General features: G+C 37.8%; 1 protein-coding gene across 3 annotated transcripts in view; it reads right to left on the bottom strand.

The window, feature by feature from the left end:
* Nf1 (neurofibromin 1) overlaps positions 1–23,706 on the bottom strand; it is a 258,357-nt gene that overhangs the window by 204,425 nt on the left and 30,226 nt on the right. For all 3 annotated transcript variants that reach the window (XM_031355033.1, XM_031355032.1, XM_031355034.1), the window contains exons 2-4: positions 8,466–8,609; positions 6,020–6,103; positions 3,328–3,518 (exon numbers count right to left, since the gene is read on the bottom strand). In XM_031355033.1, the coding sequence (XP_031210893.1) occupies positions 3,328–3,518; positions 6,020–6,103; positions 8,466–8,609 (419 nt within the window). The remainder of the gene's footprint in view (positions 1–3,327; positions 3,519–6,019; positions 6,104–8,465; positions 8,610–23,706) is intronic.

The following is a 23,706-nucleotide window of genomic DNA, read 5'->3' as shown; positions in this document are numbered from 1 at the left end:
GGAAGGAAGGAGGGAAGGAAGGAGAGAAGGAAGGAGGGAAGGAGGGAGGGAAAAAGGGAAGGACGGAAGGACAGACTCAAGCCTTCTATAATTTGGTCACCAAGCTATGAGAATAGTATCATAAGATGCCCCCATCTAAATTAAACCATCACAGCAGTCTGTTAGATGAGTGGTCCTAATTCTGGTACTAAGTAAATCAAAACACACAGCTGTCTGAAGCATTTATCTCATAGATCCCATTTCTGGCTCATCTGCCACCAAAGCCAATGAAACTCTAGCCACATCTTCAGTTCTGGCAGCAGACAACAAACTACTTGGAAAGTCAATGAAAGCTGTCTATAAGTGAACCAACACTGCCAAGTTTCACGGAAGACGCTTGAGTGAATTTAGGGTTTTTCTTCTCTTTCTTTTTCTTAATAAATAATTAATTTTTTGAATGTAGGAGTGCTCTGTCTGCATGTACACCTACATAACAGAAGAGGGCCTCATATCCCTTTATAGATGGTCATAAGGCACCATGTGGTTGCTGGAAATTGAACTCAGGTCCTCTGGAAGAGTAGTCAGTGCCCTTAATTGCTGAACCATCTATCCAACCCAGCTTTAGGGTTTTCAAAGATAGCATATTTGTTCTATTTTTATACAAAACACTCAAGAACTTCAATTCCTGCATGGATACACTAAGAAACTGCATTTTTCTTTATTGTTTTTTATCTTCAACTTAAGAATTTTTTTTCCAAATAATAAAACTAATCTCATAGTGACCTAAATGAAAGGGTTTTTACTTTCTATAACTTTCCAGAATCCTATTTCCCTGTTTGTCACCTTGTTGGCTCCATCAGTATATGGTGACTCAGAATATAAAATGAAATTTCAAGGCCAGCTTTGTCTACAAAGCAAGTTACAGGGCAGCCAGGGCTATACAGAGAAACTCTGTCTCGAAAAACCAAAAAAAAAAAAAAAAGGAAATGTTCTGTTATATAAACATTAACCAATGATATATCATTAAATAAAATTTTAATTTTTTTTCTTTTCATAGTCTGTTAAGATTGTAGAACAGCATAAAATATTGTCACCTACCATCATAATTACAGAACAACTTTTTTGTTAAAAAAGATTGCAAGTGAATTCTTAAAACACTGGACCATAAATTCTCAAGTTTTAATATATATTCTCACTCACCTTGCTGGGAAACAAGATGTGAACATAACAGAACCCCATTTATGTAACACTAGTAAGTAACAGATGGAGGGACCAAAGAGTAAAAAGGATTAGTGTTCTCTGTTTGTATTTGCCTTTTAGTCACTAAATCTCTACATGGGTTGTTTTATACTTTTTATTTTATCATAATTAAGAACTCATATGACTGTACTTATACAAGAAAGGCAAATGATTTTCATGAAAACAAGTCAGTCACAATTTCTTTATAATTTCATCCCACTGAGCACCATTTTAAACTAATTTTCTCATCTGTAATATCATGGTTATAATTTTGACTTATCAGGAAATATTTAAACAATAATTTTCTTTCATTTTTGTCTACAATTCCTTTTTAAGCTTTATGTGTTGGGGGTGTGGGTCAGAGGACAGCACTGTGGTGGTGTTCTTTCTATTATGCCATAGGTCCCAGGGATAAAAACTACATCCAACAGGCTAGCTTCTATAAGCGCCTTTACGAACCAAGCCATGCCCCAGCCCAAAACTTCCTTTACTTTCTGTTTTACCAAAATTACATTTTTTTAAAGATTTATTTATTATTATACATAAGTACACTGTAGCTGTCTTCAGACACATCAGTAGAAGGTGTCAGATCTCATTATGGGTGGTTGTGAGCTACCATGTGGTTGCTGGGATTTGAACTCAGGACCTTCAGAAGAGCAATTAATCCTCTTACCCACTGACACATCATCTTGCCAGCCCGAAATTACATTTTTAAAAGTTTGTTTTTATCTTATGCATATGATTGCTCATATGAATGAATTATGCATGTATGTGCACCACATGTGTGCCTGGTGTCCAGACAGGGTATTGAACTAACTAAACTAGATGGCTGTGAGGTACCATGCAGGTGCTGGGAACCACACTCAGGTCCTCTCCAAGAGTACCATGTGTTCTTAACCACTGAGCCATCTCTCCTGCCTATTTCATTTTTGAAATCACTAAATTAAATATATAGTATTTTAAAATTCCACAAGATAGTTAAAATAGAAATACTGAAAACTAACATAATGAATCCTGAGGCCCATCTGACTTAGAAATTTGGAAATGTATCAAATTCCATTATTTGACACAATTCCTTGTTTGTTTGTTTCTAGGAGCTTTTTTTATTTTTTTGAGAAGGGGGTCTCACTGTGCAGCCCTGGCTGGCTTCAAACTCACTGAAGGCTGGTCTTGAACTCCTGTCTCTGCCTCCCAAATGCTCAGATTTTAAAGTTGTGAGCCATCACATCAGCACAATAGTTTTTGAAGAGTATCAATTTATTTGCCTATAACTACTTTTCAGTGTCACTATGAAACATGGCATAAACTGTGAATACTCAGTAAATGGGACTTTCATATTCACTTAAAACATACTTTCCAAAGAATTTTACTTTGTAATTACTTCCTTTTGTTTCTATATTGCTTAGATTATTTTTAAAGAAACTTAGAAGCCATGAGAATTAGGTCATTAGAATGTTTGCTATTCTTCTCAGCTATTCTATCTGATTTGCATAGCTTAATCTGAAGAATAAGTTTAAAGTGCCTAACCAGGGCTAGGGTGTAGCTCTATAGTGGAACACTTGCCTACATACACAAGACCCTGGATTCAATCCTTAGTACCACATGAAAGAAAGAAAGACAGACAGACAGACAGACACACAGACACACAGACACACACACACACACACACACACACACACACACACACACACAGAGAAAGATATGGCCATGGAGGTATCTTACTCCAGGTCTATACATCAGTATCACCAAAGTAATTTCTAAAATTACATAATTAAAATGTCAAGAAAAATCAATATATAAAATTCCTTCAAAAGTCCAGATGTAAGTCATTCTGTTAACCACGCTTTTTTAAAAAAAATATTTATTTACTTATTATATGTAAGTACACTGTAGCTGTCTTCAGACATTCCAGACGAGGTCATCAGATCTAGTTACAGATGGTTATAAGCCACCATTGTGGTTGCTGGGATTTGAACTCAGGACCTTTGGAAGAGCAGTCAGTGCTCTTAACCACTGAGCCATCTCACCAGCCCCTGTTAACCACTCTTATGCAGACAAGAATTCTAAATTTTTTTTTACTTAATAGCCCCACATGAAATAGGCACTAACCTTGTAGAAATGCGACTAAAGACTGCATTGAAGTTGTTGCAGCTGAGAGAAAATAAAACCCCAGAGGCAGAATTTCGAAGTTCGGCTGCATGTTGATTTCCTTCACGGCAGGTGTGAAGAAAATGGCAGATTTCTGGTAGTAACTGTTTGACCAGCATTGTTTCATCTAATCTCATTGTGTCCTTTGGTTGCTAAAATGGAAATAACCACATAATTATAAAGCTTTAACTTTACCTGCAAACATGCACTGTTATGAAAGTTTCAAGCATACAAAGAAGCTGGAATAGAAGGAACACCCACACAGCTGTCACTCAAATTCAACAACTGCTATCATTTCCTTGAATTTGCTACATCGACCTATACATGGGCAGTAAGACATCGTCACCCTATCATTACAACTGAAGCCTAACCCTCCATCTTGCCTCACAGGTTCCCTTGTTTAGCAGTTGATCCCTCCCTTTGGGGAAACTTGCAGTTCCCTGTAAGTTCTGAATAGACTTTATTCATATTCACTGTGAGTATATTATATCAATTGCCTTTAACTTCCAGAGAAATTCCTAGGTAGGGAGCACATGGCCTCTGTATAATCTGACCAAAACATGTATTAAGCACCACAAATAATGCTGAGTTAAATCATGTCAAAGTACATTATAAACATTATAGTAAAATATCTCAGCCCTTATGTATGTCAGCTTATCCTAATGAGGATATTCTCTAATTTCAACACAATTAACATTACAAAAAATAGTATCATTCATGTATCAAATACCCAGTCCACATTGCATGACATTGAAAATGTTTTTCACAGCTTTTTATTCAATGAGGATCCAAAAGTAATTCAGAGATTACAGCATGACTATCCTGTCCCTTCAGTTTCTTTATTCTAGAGCAATCCCCACCCCCATACTCCACATAAACCTTTTTTACATTCCACAAAATTTACTTTTAAAGTTGGCCCAACTGTCTTACAGATTATTTGATTACTGTAAGCAGCAACTAACTCCCTAACCTGACACAGTTCCAGGGCTGTGGCTCAGTGGTGTATGTAAAAGCCCTGAATACAATCTCTAACTCCAAAAGGAAAAAGGAAGAGAAAGAAAAAAAGAAACCAAAAAGAAACTATTTCAAAGCAGACCAAGTCAAGGTAGCATGTAGACTATACAGGTATAATGTGGAAATATACCATCATTACAATTAGAATATCTCCAAAGAATATCAGCAACCACTCTCCAAGATATATTTATTACCTGTCAATTAAAAATGTTAATGAAGAAAAAGTTGTGGAAACTTAAAGAGGCACTACACCATTCTCCCCAACTAGATTATGATAGAGTAATTTTTGCCTGATATAGCAAAAATTACAAAGTACTAAGAGTGTTGCCAAGGCTACAATGTCTAAACTCCCAATATAATGTCTAAACTCAATGTCTAAACTCCCCACTGTAGAATGGTGATTTTGTTCTTTTCCATTTCACAGATTAACAGAGGACACCAAGCTAAAATAGTTCCTACCATTTTGAGTATAAAACTTACAAATGCTGCCCTACAATTCTGGACTATGGCCAGAGATCAATGAGAATTCAAAATATCAGGGGCTAGAGAAATGACTCAGTGGTTAAAAGCATCCAGAGGACCTGAATATGATCCTTAGCACCCACATGGTAGTTCACAACCACTAGTAACCCCAGATCCAGGAGATCTCATGCCCCTTCTGGCTCTGCAGGCACCAATCATACACACACACACATGCTCACATACTCACTCACATGCACACACACACACATACGCTCACATATTCACATACACGTAGGCAAAACACTCATCCACATAAAATACCTTTTAAAAAATTGTTTTAAATGTCTTCCCTCTAGATTTACTGTAGAGAACACATAAGAGAGAAATTATTCTGAATAAGAGCAAAATTCTGTATTCTGTGCTGAATAAAAAGAAAAAAGTTAACTAGTAGTGTAGTAGTGGTGTAGACAATTTTAAAACAAATATTCATTATGTATTTATATAAACACCTACCCATGTTTGGAAAAAAACTAAGATTAGAGAAGAATATAAATACTTTATACAGCAGAAAACATTTTGAAAAAGTGAAAGTCTTAATTGAAATAAGTAGACACAGCTACTCAGAACTGCATGGGACTCAATGACTCCTGCACATGCCTGTGAAAACACTCACATTTACACAAATCTTCTGGTAATAGCTATCCTCAGAAGGACAGCTTCAAACAAAGAGAAGCCAGAGCCCATGTTCGGGGTCTGTATAAAGTTGAAACTGTATCATGAAGGCAGCAGAGTCAGTGTGCCCTCTGCGGACCACATTCTTCCAACTCTACAAAGGCACAGGCCTAATGACAGCTGAGAAATAATTAAATCAAATAGTGATTCAAGATTCATTTTTAAGAAAATAAGGATATTTTCTTAAAAAATTCTTAAGAGACAGAAATGGGGCTGAAACTTATAACATTTTAAGTAAACTTAAATATCTATAGGATTTACAAAATCTGCAAGAATACTTTTCTCTAGACTGTGCCATGAGGTCATCTGTACTAACAGAATTCATATTCATCTACCACAAAGACTCTTAGTGTGTTCTGGGTGTCCCATACTGACCTTTGGTATTCCAGCTCATTCTCAAGACTGAATTCACAAAACCTGCCTACTTTAGAATGAATTTACTTACCCCAGCAAGACATTTTTCCAGTGTATCCAATATGATCAACTGAGAGAGATACAAATTTTTTTCAGCAGCTTCTCCAAATATCCTCTAAAAAATATATTTAGAAAATATGATTAACACTTCACTACAAATTAGCGCACATGAAATATAAAAGACTAAAGATCAAGAAAAAGTATTAATCTTCCATTTTGTCTTTTACATTCAATGATACTTAAATCTATCATTTCTTCCTTTACCCTAATACCCAAAAAATAAATTTCTGAGTTAACAGAAATAGAGGCATTTTTTTAAAAGCCTTCCATTAGCTATATAACAGTAAAACATGCTGCTTTATCTTTTCAAATATCTATAATCTGGCCAGACATAATGAAAAGACATTGGTAGTCTCAACACTATGGAAATAGTGGCAAGAAGATTAGAAGCTCAATGCTAGCGCCAAGGACATAAGAAGTTTAAGGCCGGGGCTGGTGAGATGGCTCAGCCAGTAAGAGCACCAACTGCCCTTCTAAAGATCCTGAGTTCAAAACCCAGCAACCACATGGTGACTCACAACCACCTGTAATGAGATCTGATGCCCTCTTCTGGTACGTCTGAAGTCAGTGACAGTGTACTTATGCACTCACATAAAATAAATAAATCTTTAAAAAAAAAAACAAACCAAACCAAACCAAAAAGAAGTTTAAGGCCAGCCCAGGGTATATTATACACTCAATGGGGGTGGGGGAGGGACAGGGAAGGAAGAAGAAAGGGAAGAAGGGTGTGGGGTTAAATAATGAATCAACGAAAGTTTAAAATAGTTCATGAGTTAAAAGGTTTGTACCAGTCCTGAATTAGCATTTAGCCATCCCCTCCCTTACAAAACAATTAACTTAATTCTTATTAAAACAGAACGCTATGACATCAATTACAGTGATTCTTAAGCATTCATTACTTTCAAACTGACCCTGTATCACCTACCTACTTACTAACAAGAAATTGTGACTTTCACTGTATAGTTTTTCTGTTTTCTACTTTATCATTATTGTAGGTGTGTTGCATGTGCTTTGTATGGGTGTGGGCACTCCACCGTGCCCATGTGGAGGCTAGAGAATAACTTTCAGGGGTTGGTTCTCACCTTCAACCAGTGTGTTCCGAGAACCAGTGACACGCTGAACCACCTTACTTTTCAGTAAGTTCTACATGAATGCCAACACTACAATAGTTCTAAAGAAGATTGCAGGGGCTGGAAGGATGGCTCAGCAGGTAAGAGCACTGACTGCTCTTCTGAAGGTCCTGAGTTCAAATCCCAGCAACCACATGGTGGCTCACAACCATCCCTAATGAAATCTGATGCCCTCTTCTGGGATGTCTGAAGACAACTACAGTATACTTACAAATATAATAAATAAATTATTCTTTAAAAAAAAAAAGAAGATTGCAAATATAAACTACTGCAGTGCGTCTAGGAGTGCAGCCATATGCTCAGACATTAAAAAAAAAAAAACAAAAACACTAATACTGTGCTCCATAGCGGGCAAAACAGTAAATGTATCTTATGTATCTTGTAAATCACTATACAGTTTTTTAAAAGGTCCTATGCTTTTTAGAAAAAACTAAATTTTTAGCAAAGAAAAGCAATCTATTGGACTGTCCATACCTCCGATTCATCGGTTCTATAACCGATATTGAAGAGCCTTCTCAAAAGGAAAACTAATCCTCAAAATCTACAGAGGAGGTTGCTCCACAGCTCAACACAGACTGAGAGAAGCCAACACCCATCTGTTGTGTGAAGTAGATTGTTAGAAGCTGTTGGAGGAAGAGGAGTACAGAGGCGGTGCAGCAGCAGCCACTCCTACCAGGTGGAAAGGATGGGAGAAGGACTGGCAACTCTGAGCAGTGGACTCCCTTGATGAAGTAAGTCGCTGAGCGGTAAGAAACAGAGAGCACTGCTCTAACATTGACTCTCTAACACTACCCAGCCTGCTTCAGGTTTGGAGAAGGCAGAGAAAACTCTTTAATATAGCGGTAAAAGGTAATTCACTTTAGAAGTGAAAGGTCATACTCTATTCACCACATACGTTTGGACAGGAACAATCAAAAAATACATTTAAGGAAGCAGCTACCAAAAAAACATATTAACCAAGTCTGTACTACACAGTTCAAAGTGTAGCTTAGGAAAGAAGGGGGGGAGGAATCTATATTATGATCAGTTTGCATACCAATACAAAAGATATAAAATTCTAATTCCCAAAAAACAGAGTAATGAATAAGAGAAGTTTCAAAGGGAATAAAAACCTGAAGTCAAAATTTCAAAGTTACACTTGTGCTCGTCCATTAAATAGTGACATATGTCTTAAATTCTAAGACTATGTTTTGCATACTTAAAAACATGCTACTCTAAACTTCCAAATCACAACAAAAATGAAGCAAATTCACCACAAAGCAGAAATCTCGTAAATCAGATACTCACCATATTGTTAACATTCTTTAGGATGGTAGTGAGTCCACTGATGACCAAAGAAAACTTGTATTTGGAAATGTTGATCAGACACTCCTTGTTGTGCTCAGTGCTGACTTTGGTATGTGTGTTCTGCTGTCCTGTTTTTATTGGAAGCTAAAAGGGAGAAATAGTAAGATATTACTCTTCAAAATGAGTAAACATGTACTTTCCGTGAAAATCACAATTTTTTAGTAAATCTTTATCAACCATATCTATGAATATTTATATCTCAAACTCTAATGTACAATGCAACAGAGAATTTAGAGCAAATCCTAAGTGGTCTGTTAATTTTAATTTTCAGTTTTCTTTCTGTAAGTCATAAAACTATATCTATAAAGTCACATCTTCTTCCCAGTGCTTCCCAAGAAGAATGATGACCCTCAGAACCAAAGCTATATCCTTTTAGCTACAAATTAAGAGAACTGACCAAGAAATACACACAAGCCTTTACTGTATACACTGAATGAACTACAGACCAAGAAAATCTAAGCTACAAATCAATAGAACACAACAGCCAATTGTTCAAATATAATAAACTATAAAATCAGGAGCAGAGTTAAAACTGACTGCAGTAAAGATAACCAACCACCCAACCAAAGCAGTAGCAACAAAACATAGAAATTCATCTCAAAAAAAAAAAAATTCTTTGGAGGGCTCACATTCACACTAACCTGTGGATGAGCTCAATTTTACTGCACAGGAATGCATCTCAACTCAAAAGCGTAATTCTGTACCTAAGCATCAGAACTCAACTCACTGTTCTTAGACCCTGATGATAATACTGAGAGAACCCAGGAGGCTCCTCTGTGAGACTACACCCACGACTCTCTCCACTTGAGAGGTGGTGGAATAAAGGTGGGAGGAACAAGTGGCATGCCCAGACAGTTGCTAGTCAGTAGGACAGGATTAACTTGACAGCAGAGAAGTAGCAGAGAGGACGAGGTTAGGATGTAAGGAAGGCAGAGCACAGAAACTATAGAATTACATAACTAAGCATAAAGAGGAGGAAGCTGGACAGTAGTATAGCACATGCCTTTAAATCAGGATTAAATCAGGAAGCAAAGGCGGGCAGATATCTGTGAGTTCCAGGCCAGTCTGGTCTACACCGGGAGTTCCAAGATAGCCAGGGCTACACAGAGAAATCCTGCCTCAAAAAACAAAAAAACAAAAACCAAAAAAAACAAAACAAAACAAAACAAAACAAAAAACAAAAAAGATTAAAAGATTGTGGAGGAAAAAAATTGAAAACTCAAAAAAGAGAATTTTATAAGGTGAAAATGGCAACTGTGCTGGTTTAAGTATACTTGGCCCATTGGGAATGGTACTGCTAGGAGGTGTGGCCTTGTTAGTGTGTCACTGTGGGGGTGGGCTTTGGAGGTCTCCCCCTATGCTCAGGTTCTACCCATTGCAGAGGAGAGGGTCCTAGCTGCCAGAGGATGCCAAAACTCTCAGCTCCTTCTCCAGCACCATGTCTGCCTGCATGCTGCCATGCTTCCTGCTATGATAATAATGGGCTAAACCTCTGAAACTGTAAGCTAGTCCCAATTAAATGTTTGCCTTTAAAAGAGTTGCTATAGTCATGGTGTCTTTTCATAGCAATGGAAACCCTAACTAACGCAGCAACAATACAGCTTGTAAATCTAAATTTCCCCAGCCCTTCCATACAATCAATAGAGAATCCAGAAGAATAAAGCTGCAAACTTACACGAATCCAAAGATAAATGAAAGGATAAGGTTCTCCCAAGTGCGAGTATACAAGTGTGTGAAAAGAGCCGGGCAATTAATTAATGGGATTAAATAACGAAGTAAGGAAAGGGAAGCCAAGAGAACTCCAAAAAAATAAAGCCATCTTATATGTTTTTCAATTCTATGAACTTTAACTTCACCAGATAGGTTACGGAAATCCAGCTCAGGTCATCACGCCTGGTGGCAAGCACCACTGCAGCTCAGTCATCACACTGGGCCCCTGGACCTTTCTTTTCTTTTCCTCCTTCCTTACTGTGGGCAAGCTTGAACACCCTGCTTGTGCTACACTGCTTCCCCATATACAGCTGCTCAAACTCTTGTGCTAGTGCACGCCTGCTCCAGCCATACAGAAGATTCACACAGCCCACCAGCACCTTCTGGGCCCACTCAGGTACTGACACCTATCTAGTGATATCTTTCTTTTTTGTTTGGGATTTTTTTGGGGTTTGGTTTTTTTGTTTGTTTGTGTGTTTCTTTAGAGACAGGGTTCTCTGTGTAGCCCTGGCTGTCCTGGAACTCACTCTGTAGACCAGGCTGGCCTCCAACTCAGAAATCCACCTGCCTCTACCTCCCAAGTGCTGAGATTAAATTGGGTGTGTGCCACCACTGCCTGGCTAGGGATATCTTTCTTATAAACTCTATCCTTATCCCACTGGGGCCTTGTTATCCTGTAGCCTACTGTCCCCTTCTTCCCCATCTGAACTAATGTCCTTTCTGGCAGCCCTCTACAAAGTAGTCTCTCCAATCCCATTCACTTGTCTAACTCTGCCTAGCCTGCCACATGTGGACACTCTTTCTGTCTGCTTTCTTCCACAGGAATGCCTTTTTCATCCCGATCAGACTCTTACCCAAGCATGTACATAGATGCCTACTTGCTCTGTCTTGTCTAGTGGCTTTTGAACTTTACAGAGGGAGAGAAGGAAATAATGGAGCCAGCATTTTCTATGCAAACAGAATGACTGTAGTTTAGGCTGGTAAGAAAGAGGCTCCTGCTGAAAAGGCATTTGGGAATTAGCTTTTGGAATTTCAATTCCAAAATTTATGGTTGCATAAATAATTTATTTGTGAAGTGAGTATAAATAGGTTCTATAAGACTTAAGGCTTCTGGGCTGGAGAGATAGCTCAGCAGTTAAGACCACTAGTTGCTCTTCCAGAGGACCTGAGTTCAATTCCCAGCAACCACATAGTGGCTCACAACCACCTGTAATGGGATCCGATGCCCTCTTCTGGTGTATCTGAAGACAGCTACAGTGTACTCATATAAATAAGATAAATCTTTAAAAAAAAAAAAAAAAAAGACTTGCGGCTTCTATGTATAGAAAACTTTGGGCAGTTATTCAGAATAGCAGGAAAAGAATAAACTAAAACTCAAGCATTCACGGGAAAGTAAATTCAAAGGATTTCACTTCTTGGCAAAATTAGTTTGGCTTCATGTAAATACCTTTGCCTAGATGTTTTATATCTGTATTTTTTTTAAATCTTAATTATGTAATACCTGTTTTACAAGCTCAGGATTAAATTTCAGGCTGTTATCATACTCTGGCCAACTTTAGTGATTCAAATACTATTAGCTTAGCCATATCCTGCACCATGTATTCCTGGCTTAACAATTTGCAGCTAGCTCACCTTTTTCATTTAACTTTGCTATAGGAATAATAGCTTTGATTGCCAATTATATACTTAAAATGGCATTAAAATAAAAACGAACTTCATAATTTTAAGTTCATTGAATACTATATAAAGCACTATTACATATGTAATATATAACCAATAACAGATTCTTCTGGGAGATGTGCTTAATATAAGCTACAATATTCAGGGGTAGTTTAATTTTTAATGTATTAATAATTAATAATAATGTGTATGTCTATGTACCATGTACATACAATGCCCTTGGAGGCCAAAATAAAGGGAGTCAAATGCCCTAGGACTGGAGTTTAAAGATGGTCATAAGCTGCCATGTGGATGCTGGGAATCAAACTAGGTCCTCTGAAAAAGCAGCCAGTGTTCTTGACCACTCAGCCTACTCCAGCAAAGAATAATCTTCTTAATATGTTTGTTTCCTAATACCTAAAGATGACATATTAGGTGTTCTTCCTCCTCACAGGATATTTTTCCTTTGCTTTTTTCCTGTGTGTACACTAAGTGAAATGTAATGCCATCCCTAACTTCCATTACAGTCTGAGAGGCCTTTTAGAAACTCATTAGAATGTACACAGAAGCACACATTTTAGTCTGTGACCTTTCAAAGAATTTCTGAGTGAAACTAGAAACAAACTACTCATTGTTCCCAGTTCTTTGTTTAATGTTAGCCTTTCTTCTAAATAAATCCCTATATGTTATGATCTTATAGTAGATCATATTTTGTTTTAAATAGAGATAATTCAAAGGTGATTATTTTTCCTCATGCAACCTAAACGCTTTATATTCTATTATGTCCAAAGATATCTCTATATCCTATTACATCTAAAGATATTTTAATATAGCATATTTTAGAAGTTTAATTCACCTTTTCCCCAATTGTGAAAGTAATAAGTGCTCACTGAAAAGCCATGAAAGAAAAAAACTCAAATACAATTTATTTTGCTCAAAAAAAAAATCTCTCTAGTCTCATCTACCCCAAACTCAAACTCTCTATTGCAATCAAAGATGACCTTGAACTTCTGATCCTTCTGCCTCTACTCCCTAATTACTAAAGTTGCCAGCATGTACCACCATGCCCAATTTCATACAGTGTTACAGACTGAATCTATAACTTCATGCAGGCTAAACAAGTTCTCTCTATCAATTAAGCTACATCCTAAGCATGCCTATGATTCTTGTAACAAATATAATTAGCCACATGATAACCTGTTTAATACATATCACTCTTGCATTTTAAGTTCCATAGTAGGAAGAAAGACATCTTTCTCAAAAGTCATTTTATCCTTTGATTAGAAGGTTTTATAAAGGCAACTAATAAATGTTTGTTGAGTGAAAGAATAAACCAGTTACATTACACTGCCTTTCCCACTGCCTTTAACAACCACCTTTTATTACCTGGAGTAATGTACCTCAGACTGTGGTCCAGGAGCAACAGGTGGCCCCTGCTAGTCTACAAACTACAGACAGTTTGATGAATTCAGAGGGAAAGACTCAATGACCATTTCCTTTGCCTGTATTTTAAAACCTGAACTATAAAATAACCTTTCCACAATAATCCTATTACTTCCTAAATAGGTGAAAAATCTCCATAATATAAACCTACCAGGCTCTTGGCTTAATCCTTTAATCAAACATTACTACCCCAGCAATCAGTAAGGCAATATTTGTCTAGATAAAGTGGATCTTCACTGAAAGACTTACATGTAGAAGGACAACAACCACAAAGTTAGCTCCCTACCAACCTGCCCTACAGAAGGGCGCATGCACAGGAGCTTCCAATTATCCCTCACTCAAAAGTAGTCTTTTAGCCAGGCAGTGATGGTGCCCGCCTTTAATCCCAGCACTTTGGAAGCAGAGGCAGGTGGATTTATGAGTTCGAGGCCAGCATGATCTACAGGGTGAGTTCCAGGACACCCAGGGCTAAACAGAGAAACCCTGTCTCAAGCACCCCCTGCCCCGGGGGAGAAAAAAAAAGTAGACTTTTACATTTGTTTTCCCACATAATAAGCAAATACAATTTTATGTATTTAACTTATATAACAAAATTTCAATATCCTGTGAAACATAACCACAACTCTGATAGTTTGAATGAAAATGATCCCCATGGTTTATATATTTGAACACTTGGTCCCCAGCTGGTAGAACTGTCTAAATGCATCACTGGGGGGTCTTATGGTCTTTCCGATTTCAAAAAACTCTTGAGATTCCCAGTGCTCTCTCTCTGCCCCATGGTTATGGATCAAGATGTGATCTCTCAGCTATTCCTTTGCTCTGACATCATGGATTCTAACCCTCTAGAAGCATAAGCCAAACTAAACTTTTCTTTTTCTTTTTTTCTTTGGGTTTTTCCAGAAAGGGTTTCTCTGGGTAGCCCTGCCTGTCCTGGAACTCACTCTGTAACCCAGGCTGGCCTTGAACTCATAGAGATCCTCCTGCCTCTGCCTCCTGCGTGCTGGGGGTTAAAGACATGTGCTGCCACCAACTCCACCCCAGAGCACCCCCTCTGGCCACCCTCAACACCCCTACCATCCTCACCACCTCCACCACCCCTACTATCCCCACCTCTAGATAAACAGTTTCTTTTATAAATTGCTTTCACCACTGTTTTATCACAGCAACAGAAAAGTAACTATGACAATAATCAAGTCAATTACTGCATTCATTACTCAACATAATTAGCTTTGGTGAGAGAGAAAATACAAAAGGTGAAAAAGGAAAAGTCTTTAAAACAGCCAGAAAGAAAAATACCACCTATACAGTAATGGCAATTATAATGACAAGTGAGTTCTCAACAACAGTAAAAAAGTAAGAAAATGGTATCTTTTAACACAGAGAAGAGAAAAACAACTACCTAGATTTCTACATACTGGTGAGATTATGACTCAGGAATGAGGAGGAAATTAAGATATTTTTAAGAAAAGAAAAAAAGCAATTACTGCAATAGACCCTTATTTAAAACAGTTCTAAAGAACATGCTTCAAGCAGAAGAAAAAATGAAACTAAAAGAAAAGTCAGATTTGGGCTGGAGAGATGGCTCAGTGGTTAAGAGCACTGACTGCTCTTCCAGAGGTCCTGAGTTCAAGTTCCAGCAACAACATGGTGGCTCATAACCATTTGTAATGGGGTCCAGTGCCTTCCTATGGTATGTCTGAAGACAAATAACTACAGTGTACTCATATACATAAAATAAAATGTCAAATTCAAGAAAAAGAAAGAGTGAAAAGCCAAATAAAAGTCTTATAAAGTAACAGAAATAAGTTCAAATATGCCAGTAATCATAATTAATGTAAATAAAATAAACATTCCAGTTGGAAGAAAAAAGTCAAACTATTCCCACATGTACTATTTATAAGAAAAACTTAAAACTCAAACATACACAAAGATTCATGGTCAGTGAATGGAAGAAGACCCAGCAGATACTAAAGAAACTCAACAAGAAGTGGAATGCAGGGCTGGAAAGATGGCTCAGTGTTTAAGAGCACAGAATGCTCTTCTGAAGGTCCTGAGTTCAAATCCCAGCAACCACATAGTGGCTCACAACCATCCATAGCAAGATCTGATGCCCTCTTCTGGAGTGCCTGAAGACAGTTGCAGTGTACTTACATATAACAAATAAATAAATCTTTAAAAAAAAAAAAAGAAGGGGGCTGGTGAGATGGCTCAGTGGGTAAGAGCACCGACTGCTCTTCAGAAGGTCATGAGTTCAAATCCCAGCAACCACATGGTGGCTCACAACCACCCGTAATGAGTTCTGACGCCCTCTTCTGGTGCGTCTGAAGACAGCTACAGTGTACTTACATATAATAAATAAATAAATCTTTAAAAAAAAAAAAAAGAAGAAGAAGAAGTGGAATGCATGTAACAGAAGGCTTGTCCAACATGTGCAAGATAGAGGGAGGGAAGAGGGGAGGAATGGAAGAAGGAAAGGGAGGAGGAAACAAAGGCAAAAAACACCAGAAAGGAAGATGACCTCACAGCATGAGACTCTGACTTCTGTGCACCTAATTATATACACATAACAAAACTGGCATATCTACTAATTTGGACTAGAGAGATGGCTCAGAACTTAAGACCTCCTGCTATACAAGCACAGGAGCCTGAGTTTTGCTGCTCATACTCAGGTAACAAGCTGGGTGTGGCTATGCACGTACCTGTAACCTCACTGATGTTAGGGGTATGAAGAATGGAGACTTGCTGAGGCTTGCTGGCCACCAGTCTAGCTCTAAGTTCAGTGAGAAATTGCATGTCAAAAGAATAAGGCAGGGGGCTGGTGAGATGGCTAAGTGGGTAAGAACACTGACTGTTCTTCCAAAGGTCCTGAGTTCAAATCCCAGCAACCACATGATGGTTCACAACCACCCATAATGAGATCTGACGTCCTCTTCTGGTGTGTCTGAAGACAGCTACAGTGTACTTATGTATAATAATAAATAAATCTTAAAAAAAAAAAAAAAGAATAAGGCAGTGACAGAGCAGGACATTCAATACCCTCCTCTGGCCTATGTGTGTACACATGCCACACACACATGAACACACAATAAAAGAAGTAAAAAAAAAAAATCACATCAAATTCAGTGCAAGACTGCCTACTATATATCTCTTTCAGTTATATAATGTAGTAAGGGGGAAAAAAATCAGAATGTAGAACTTTACCAAAACACAGAAGAATTATACCCAAGAACCAGAGATTACTCATTATTTTCAAGAACATATAAAATATTTATAAATGAACTTCATGACTCTCTAGCCTCCAAGATGGCCCATAATTATTCCTATGTTGTAGTATGTATAACCTTGTGTCATTCTTGCACCCTATATGAAAACTGTTCTCTATGGGTAATATAAGATAGCAGAAGGGAGGGTATATCAACTTCTAAGGGTCAAAAGAAGGCTTCTGATTCTCTCAAAACATTCACCTTACACAATGTCAATTGTTATGTATTCAAGAAGGCCGACCAACAGGAACTGAGCCCTTTTGCAAGCAGCTAGAGATAGATTAAATAGATTAGATGGATGGATGGATGGATGGATGGATGGATGGATGGATAGATAGATAGATAGATAGATAGATAGATAGATAGATAAGATAGGTAGGTAGATAGATAGATAGGTAGATAGATAGGCAGACAGACGGACAGATAGACAAAAATTGAAGCCACCTCCCTATAGCTATGTAAATGATTTTACTTGGAAGTGAGTAATGTAGTACATGTCAAATCTTTAGATGCCTGCCACTCATCTGAAATCTTTTGAAAAACTGTGAGCAACAGCTACATCATGAAGGCACTCATGGACTTTAGAAAAGCAGAACTTCGAGATATTAAAACTGTCCGTTGTTTATTAAACTAAACCTGGCATAGACTTGTAATCCCACTACTACTGATGGATGCTCAGACTCTGACTCAAATGCTAGCCAGTGCAAAAGAGTGCAAAGCAAGCCCAAGAAACTCAGCGAGAATCTGCTTCAAAATTACAAAGTAAAAAGCATGGTAGGAGACATGGATTAGCAATTTAGAGTATAGGCTACTCCTTCAAAGGACCGAGGTTCAAATCCCTTGCACCCACAGGGCAGTTCACTACTATCTGTAATTGTACTTCCAAGTATAAAAATAAATCTTCTTTTAAAAATAATAAAATAAACAAAATGTAAAAACTAAAGAGGATCAGGAATACAGCCCAGGATACAGTACTTTTCTAGCATGTACTACATTTTGAAAACTTTCGCAACAGGGGTAAGTAATAAAATATTCAACTATAAAAAGTTAAAGTCAAATTTGAAAGTACTGATAATGTAAAAACCATATTTGCTGACAATACAATTAAAATATAAATATTTTACTTAATTTTTATTGAGAACCATTAATTTATTGAGAATATGTTTACAATGAAATATTATGTCCAGCCCCATTTCTCCCCTCCAATGTCCCAGATCTCCATGTCTGCCTCCCAACTTCATGACATTTTTAAAAAAACCTCTGAGCCATCTCTCCAGCCCTTTTTCTTTTTAAAGATTTATTTTATTTATTTTATGTGTAGCTGTACAGATGGCCATGAGCCATCATGTGTGTGGCTGCTGGAAATTGAACTCAGGATCTTTGCTGACCCCACTAACTCCAGCGTAATTCACTGTAGCTCTCTTCAAAGGGCGTCAGATCTCATTATGGGTGGTTTCTGGGATCCGAACTCAGGACCTCTGGAAGAGCAGTCACTGCTCTTAACTGCTGAGTCATCTCGCCAGCCCTCTCTAGTCCTTTTTTAAAAATAGTCTAAGTCCATTTAATGCAGACCATATATGTGCATGGTTATAGAGCTATTGGAGACTGGGCAACCAACACTGGCCAAACCTTCAATGATTTTTCCCTCCCACAGTAACTATCCACTACCAAAAAAATAGCTCCATTGTCAGCAGTGGGGCCTCTCAAGTTCCTCCCTACCTATGCTGGCATTTTGGATGGCTTGATCTTGAACGCTGAAGTATAAATTAAATAAAACCAGACACTAGTGGTGGACACCTTTAATCCTCATACTAGAGAGACAGAGGCAGGCAGACCTCTGAGTTCAGGGCCAGCCTAGCCTACAGGGTTTTTTCCAGGAAAGCCAGGGCTACACAGAAAAACCCTGTCTTGGAAACCATAAACACACAAACAAGATAGCTAGGAAAACATCTCAAAGACAATAAAACACCCTGGATAAAAGGAAAAGTATAGCCAGGCGGTGGTGGCGCATGCCTTTAATCCCAGCACTTGGGAGGCAGAGGTAGGCGGGTTTCTGAGTTCGAGGCCAGCCTGGTCTACAGAGTGAGTTCCAGGACAACCAGGGTTATACAGAGAAACCCTGTCTCAAAAAAAACAAAAAAAAAAACAAAAACAAAAACAAAAACAAAACAAAACAAAAAAACCCAAAAATGAAAACACCTAAAATTGAAAAATAATAAAAAAAAAAACCTGGCTTAAGAGATATCTCAGCGGTTAAGAACATGTGCTTACTCCTCTAGAGGACCTGAGTTCAGTCTCCAGCATCTATGTCAGGCAGCTAACACACACACACACACACACACACACACACACACATACTTTTTTTTTTTAAGACAAATGGAGCCAGATAATTAGCTCAGCAGTCAAGAGCACTTGTTGCTCTTACAAGAGGACTGGGATTTAATTCCCAGCATTCACATGACAGCTGTATAATTCACATTATAAGTCTATAATTCTTGTCCCAAGAGATCTAATGCCCTCTTCTGACATCAATGAGCGCTATACATAGTGCATGTACATATACATATATATATACACACACACATACATATATTACATAAATACATACATGTGTACAAGCAACATGCTCATATATGTGAAATAATAAAATATACTTAAAAACTAAAAAAATAATGAAATTCCAAATATGGAACATGGTTAAAGTAATCTTTTGCTATCTGCTAGGAAGAAGTGATGTATCACCAAGCGGCTAGATACAAATGTTAAATACACAACTCCAAGGACACTAAGCAACAGGGAGACATGCTGGAGGTGACAGCACTAGGGATCAAGGACTGTTAAAAACAATTTGGCATTTTCTGATAAAACTGAACATTTTCATATATGCTAAAACTGAGCAGGTCTACTACTAGACATATATTCTCAATTGTCAGAAGCAGCATTATTAGTTACAGCAAAAACACTACAAAATGGGATGTAGCCCAGAGATGGAACACTTGCCTAGAAGGAACAAGCAAATCCTTAGGTTCTGACCCCCAGCACTACCAGAAATAAAGAAGGGAAGGATCAAGTGTATGTACTAAATGTTTATTATCAATAGTGTAAATAGTGAAATATGAGACAATCTGTAGCAGTAATGAACTCCACACAAGAATACAGATGACACTCCAAATGCATGTGAAAGACAAACACCTATAGTACTGCTGTATTGGTAAAAAGTGTCAAAGACAGCTGGGCAATGGTGGCGCATGTCTTTAATCCCAGCACTTGGGAGACAGAGGCAGGCAGATTTCTAAGTTCAAAGCCAGCCTGGTCTACAGAGTGAGTTCCAGGACACCAGGGCTACACAAAGAAACCCTGTCTCAAACTACCCCCCCCCCCAAAATGTCAAAGACAAGCAAACAAACTTGTTTGGAGAGACACTATAAAGCAGGGAACTTTTCTAAACATGATTCAGGATAATAGTAAATGGTAAGAAAAGCAATGTGATTTAGGTTATCAACAAGTTTTCAAGATACCAGTAATGTTCTTCCCTAACCTGAATACAAGAGTCCACAGTATTATTCTTTAGCTATAAACTGTACAAACACACTTCACATAATCTTTTATTAAAAATGTATTTATTCTTGAGTGTATTGAGTTTCTGTCTGTGCATCTCATGCATACAGTGCCCATGGAAACCAAAAGAGGGCACTAGATCCCCTGGAACTAGAGTTATGGTTCACTGTTAAGTTTTCATGTAGGTACTGGGATTTGAACGTGGGTCTTCTAAAAGAACAGCCAGGATACTCTTAACCTCTAAGCCATGTCTTCAGTCCCACAAGATTTTTTTAATATTTATTTATTTTATGCATATTAAGTATACCACCATTGCTCTCTTCAGACATAGCAGAAGAGGGCACCAGACCCCATTACAGATGGTTGTGAGCCACCATGTGGTTGCTGGGACTTGAACTCAGGACCTCTGGAAGAGTAGTCAGTACTCTTAACCGCTGAGCCATCTCTCCAGCCCAAGTTTTTTTTTTTTTTTTAAATGTGTATGAGTGTTTTGCCTATATGTAAATCTCTACACAATGTGCATGCCTGGTGTGCTCGGAGGCCAGAAAGGTTACAGATAGTTGTAAGCTCCCATGTGGATGCAATCAAACCTGGGTCCTCTGACGGAGCAGCAAATGGTCTTAACCACTGAGCCATCTCTCCACCCCATCATATACTCTTATATATGATGATCCTCTAGAGTAGAAGTGTAACTGATCCTCTGTAGTAGAAAACAAAAATTGATTTGCTGAACATAGAAGCGCATGCCCTACAATACCAGCATTTGGGAGCTGAGGCAGGAGGACTGCAGTGAGTTTGGATTCTGTCTGAAAAAAGAAGAGATAAAGACAGAAGAAGAAAAAATAAACTAGCATTCATATAACAGATAAACTGACACTATTAAAACAGCTAAATTTAAATCAAGTGAGTGCCTATACCTAAAAACAAGTATAAACAAAAAGGTTTAAGGCATTTTTAAAAAATATTCCTCATATAAAAATGTTTATTTTTCCATTGTATGTGTTTGTTTAAAACAGGTCTTACTATGTAGCCCAGGCTGGCCTTAAACTTAAAGAAATCGGGGCTGGAGAGATTGCTCAGCGGTTAAGAGTACAGACTGCTCATCCAGAGGTCCTGAGTTCAATTCCCAGCAACCACATGATGGCTTACAACCATCTGTAATGAAATCTGATGCCTTCTTCTGGTGTTCTTCTTGTTCTCTCTTCTTGGGGGTTGCCAACTCAACCCCCAACACTGAGCATCTCCCTCACAATTTCCATCCCAGACCCCTATCCTACTCTCTTGAATACCATCAATAAAAGTTCACTGCACCAAAAAATAAAAATGAAAAAATAAAAAAAATAAAGGGTATACACTTTCATACCTGGCTGGAAACAAAATACAAATAAACTTTAGGCTAGTAGTTAACAGAAAGGAATGAAGGGGATCAGAGGGTGCAAAGAAATCTTTAACTTTATGTACAACATTTTATAAAATAAAAATACTTATACTACCTAACACCCATAATCCCAGCACTGAATAGGCTAAGGCAGGAAAATATTAAGTTCTAGACTAGCGTGTGTTACATAGTCAGATCCATTTTCAAAATAATAAACCGGCCTGTGATAGTCAATCTTTACTGTAAAGCTGACAAGTCTGAGAGCTACACAACCCTTCCCAACATGTGGGAGGGTTTTCAGAGGGGTTTAAGGTGGCGGGAAGACCCACCCTAAGTGTGAACACCACTATTCCATTAGTAGAGGTTGCACACTGACTGAAAAAAAGAATGCTAGGCTAGAGAGATGCACAGCAGTTAAGAGCACCAGCTGCTCTTCCAGAGGTCTCAGGCTCCATCCCCCACATCTATGTGGTGGCTTGCAACTGTCCATAACACACTTCTAAGGGATCTGATGCCCTCTTTCAAATGATTTCTCACAGAGAGGAGAAAGAACAGTAACTAAGACATCCTCCAGAAGTTAAAATAGAGATACTCTGTCCCCAAAGAAAGACAATTTTTTTCAAAAGCAAATGCCACCCCACGTGGAAGTTACTTGCTACCCAAGTGGATGTACCATACAAATATGAATGTAGCTTCTAACAACTTATTTAAAGTGATTGTCAGTTTTAAAAAACAGTAACTTCCCAGTTTTTTATTCACTTCAACAAAATCAAATATGGCTATCCTCAGCACACATTACTATTCTCTAACTAAACAGAAAGGGGAAGGACTATTAGTTACAAAATTTGACCTACAATCTAGACAAACACTTTGGTTATCAAAAATAAAAATAAAACTGCATATGGTACTATCCTTTTTACTATTACTGTTTTGGGATTGCAATCTTATTTTTATTTTATTTTATTTTATTTTTTTAAGGATCTCAAGTAACCCAGGCTGGCCTTACACTCAGTTGAACTGGAAAGCTACCTGTCTCTACCTCCCAAGTGCTAGGATGGCAGGCATGAACAACACTCCTGATACTTTCATTATTATAACAATTACTAGTTATGGGTGGTTTTCTTATTATAGACCTCTGGTCATTTTCCCCAAAACATCAACCTAATAAAAAGGCATGCCATTTTATTATGTATATGGAAGCAAATTTGGACCAGTTATCTCTATATTTGAGAGGTAAAATAATCTTTAAATCCTATGGTATGCTTCCATAAGATGAAAATTTTGCATATCATTCTATAATACATCTGTATGAACTTAAATTTTATGATACTTTCCAAAAACATTTTAAAAATATATTTCTAGAAAAGATTGTCCTAAATATGTACTGAAACCTAAGCAACTCAAATGAGTTATATATGAGGTATACATGCCTCAGCACACAAAACACAATATACAATTTACTAAGTTTATAGTACCGAAAACCAGTTACTCCCAACACTTGAAGTCCAAAGAAGATAAAGAGAGCACCATTTAGAAAATTATTAATACATGAATTGGGTGCTAGAGAGAAGGCTCAGCGGTTAAGAGCACTGACTGCTCTTCCAGAGGTCCTGAGTTAATTCCCAGCAACCACATGGTGGCTCACAACCATGTATAATGGGCATCCGATGCACTCTTCTGGCATGCAGGTAGGTGTACATGCAGTAGAGCGATCACAAAACAAGCAAAAAAAAAAAATATGCATGAATTATTTGGGCAACTACTACTAGCAAACTTTAAATATAGGCATGGAGTATAGTTTAGTACTATTATGATGGTAGGTGTCCTAGATTTAAAACTTATACTACCATCTAAAGATATTAGTTCTTACTCTTAAAGTCACCCTAAGCATTCTGGAACAGGGGATTATGCCTGCAACTAAGTATCAAATGTTTCTCTCCATGTCCCCCCAATTATATGCATGTATGGACGAAGAAAAGGCAGAGAGAATAGATGAAGATATGTAGAAGTAGAAAAGCATAGTGGTGCTATGCCTAGAATCCCAGCTCTTCAGGGTATGGAAAAAGTATAAGCTTGAGTTTGAAGCCACTCTGGGTAAAATATGGAGAGCCAATCTCAAAAAATATCCCCAAAAATAACAAAAACAATATAGACAATTGATATATCAGGG

Source organism: Mastomys coucha, unplaced genomic scaffold, assembly GCF_008632895.1.
Source record: "Mastomys coucha isolate ucsf_1 unplaced genomic scaffold, UCSF_Mcou_1 pScaffold5, whole genome shotgun sequence".
NCBI lineage: Eukaryota > Metazoa > Chordata > Mammalia > Rodentia > Muridae > Mastomys > Mastomys coucha.
This window is presented reverse-complemented; position numbering and strand designations above follow the sequence as displayed.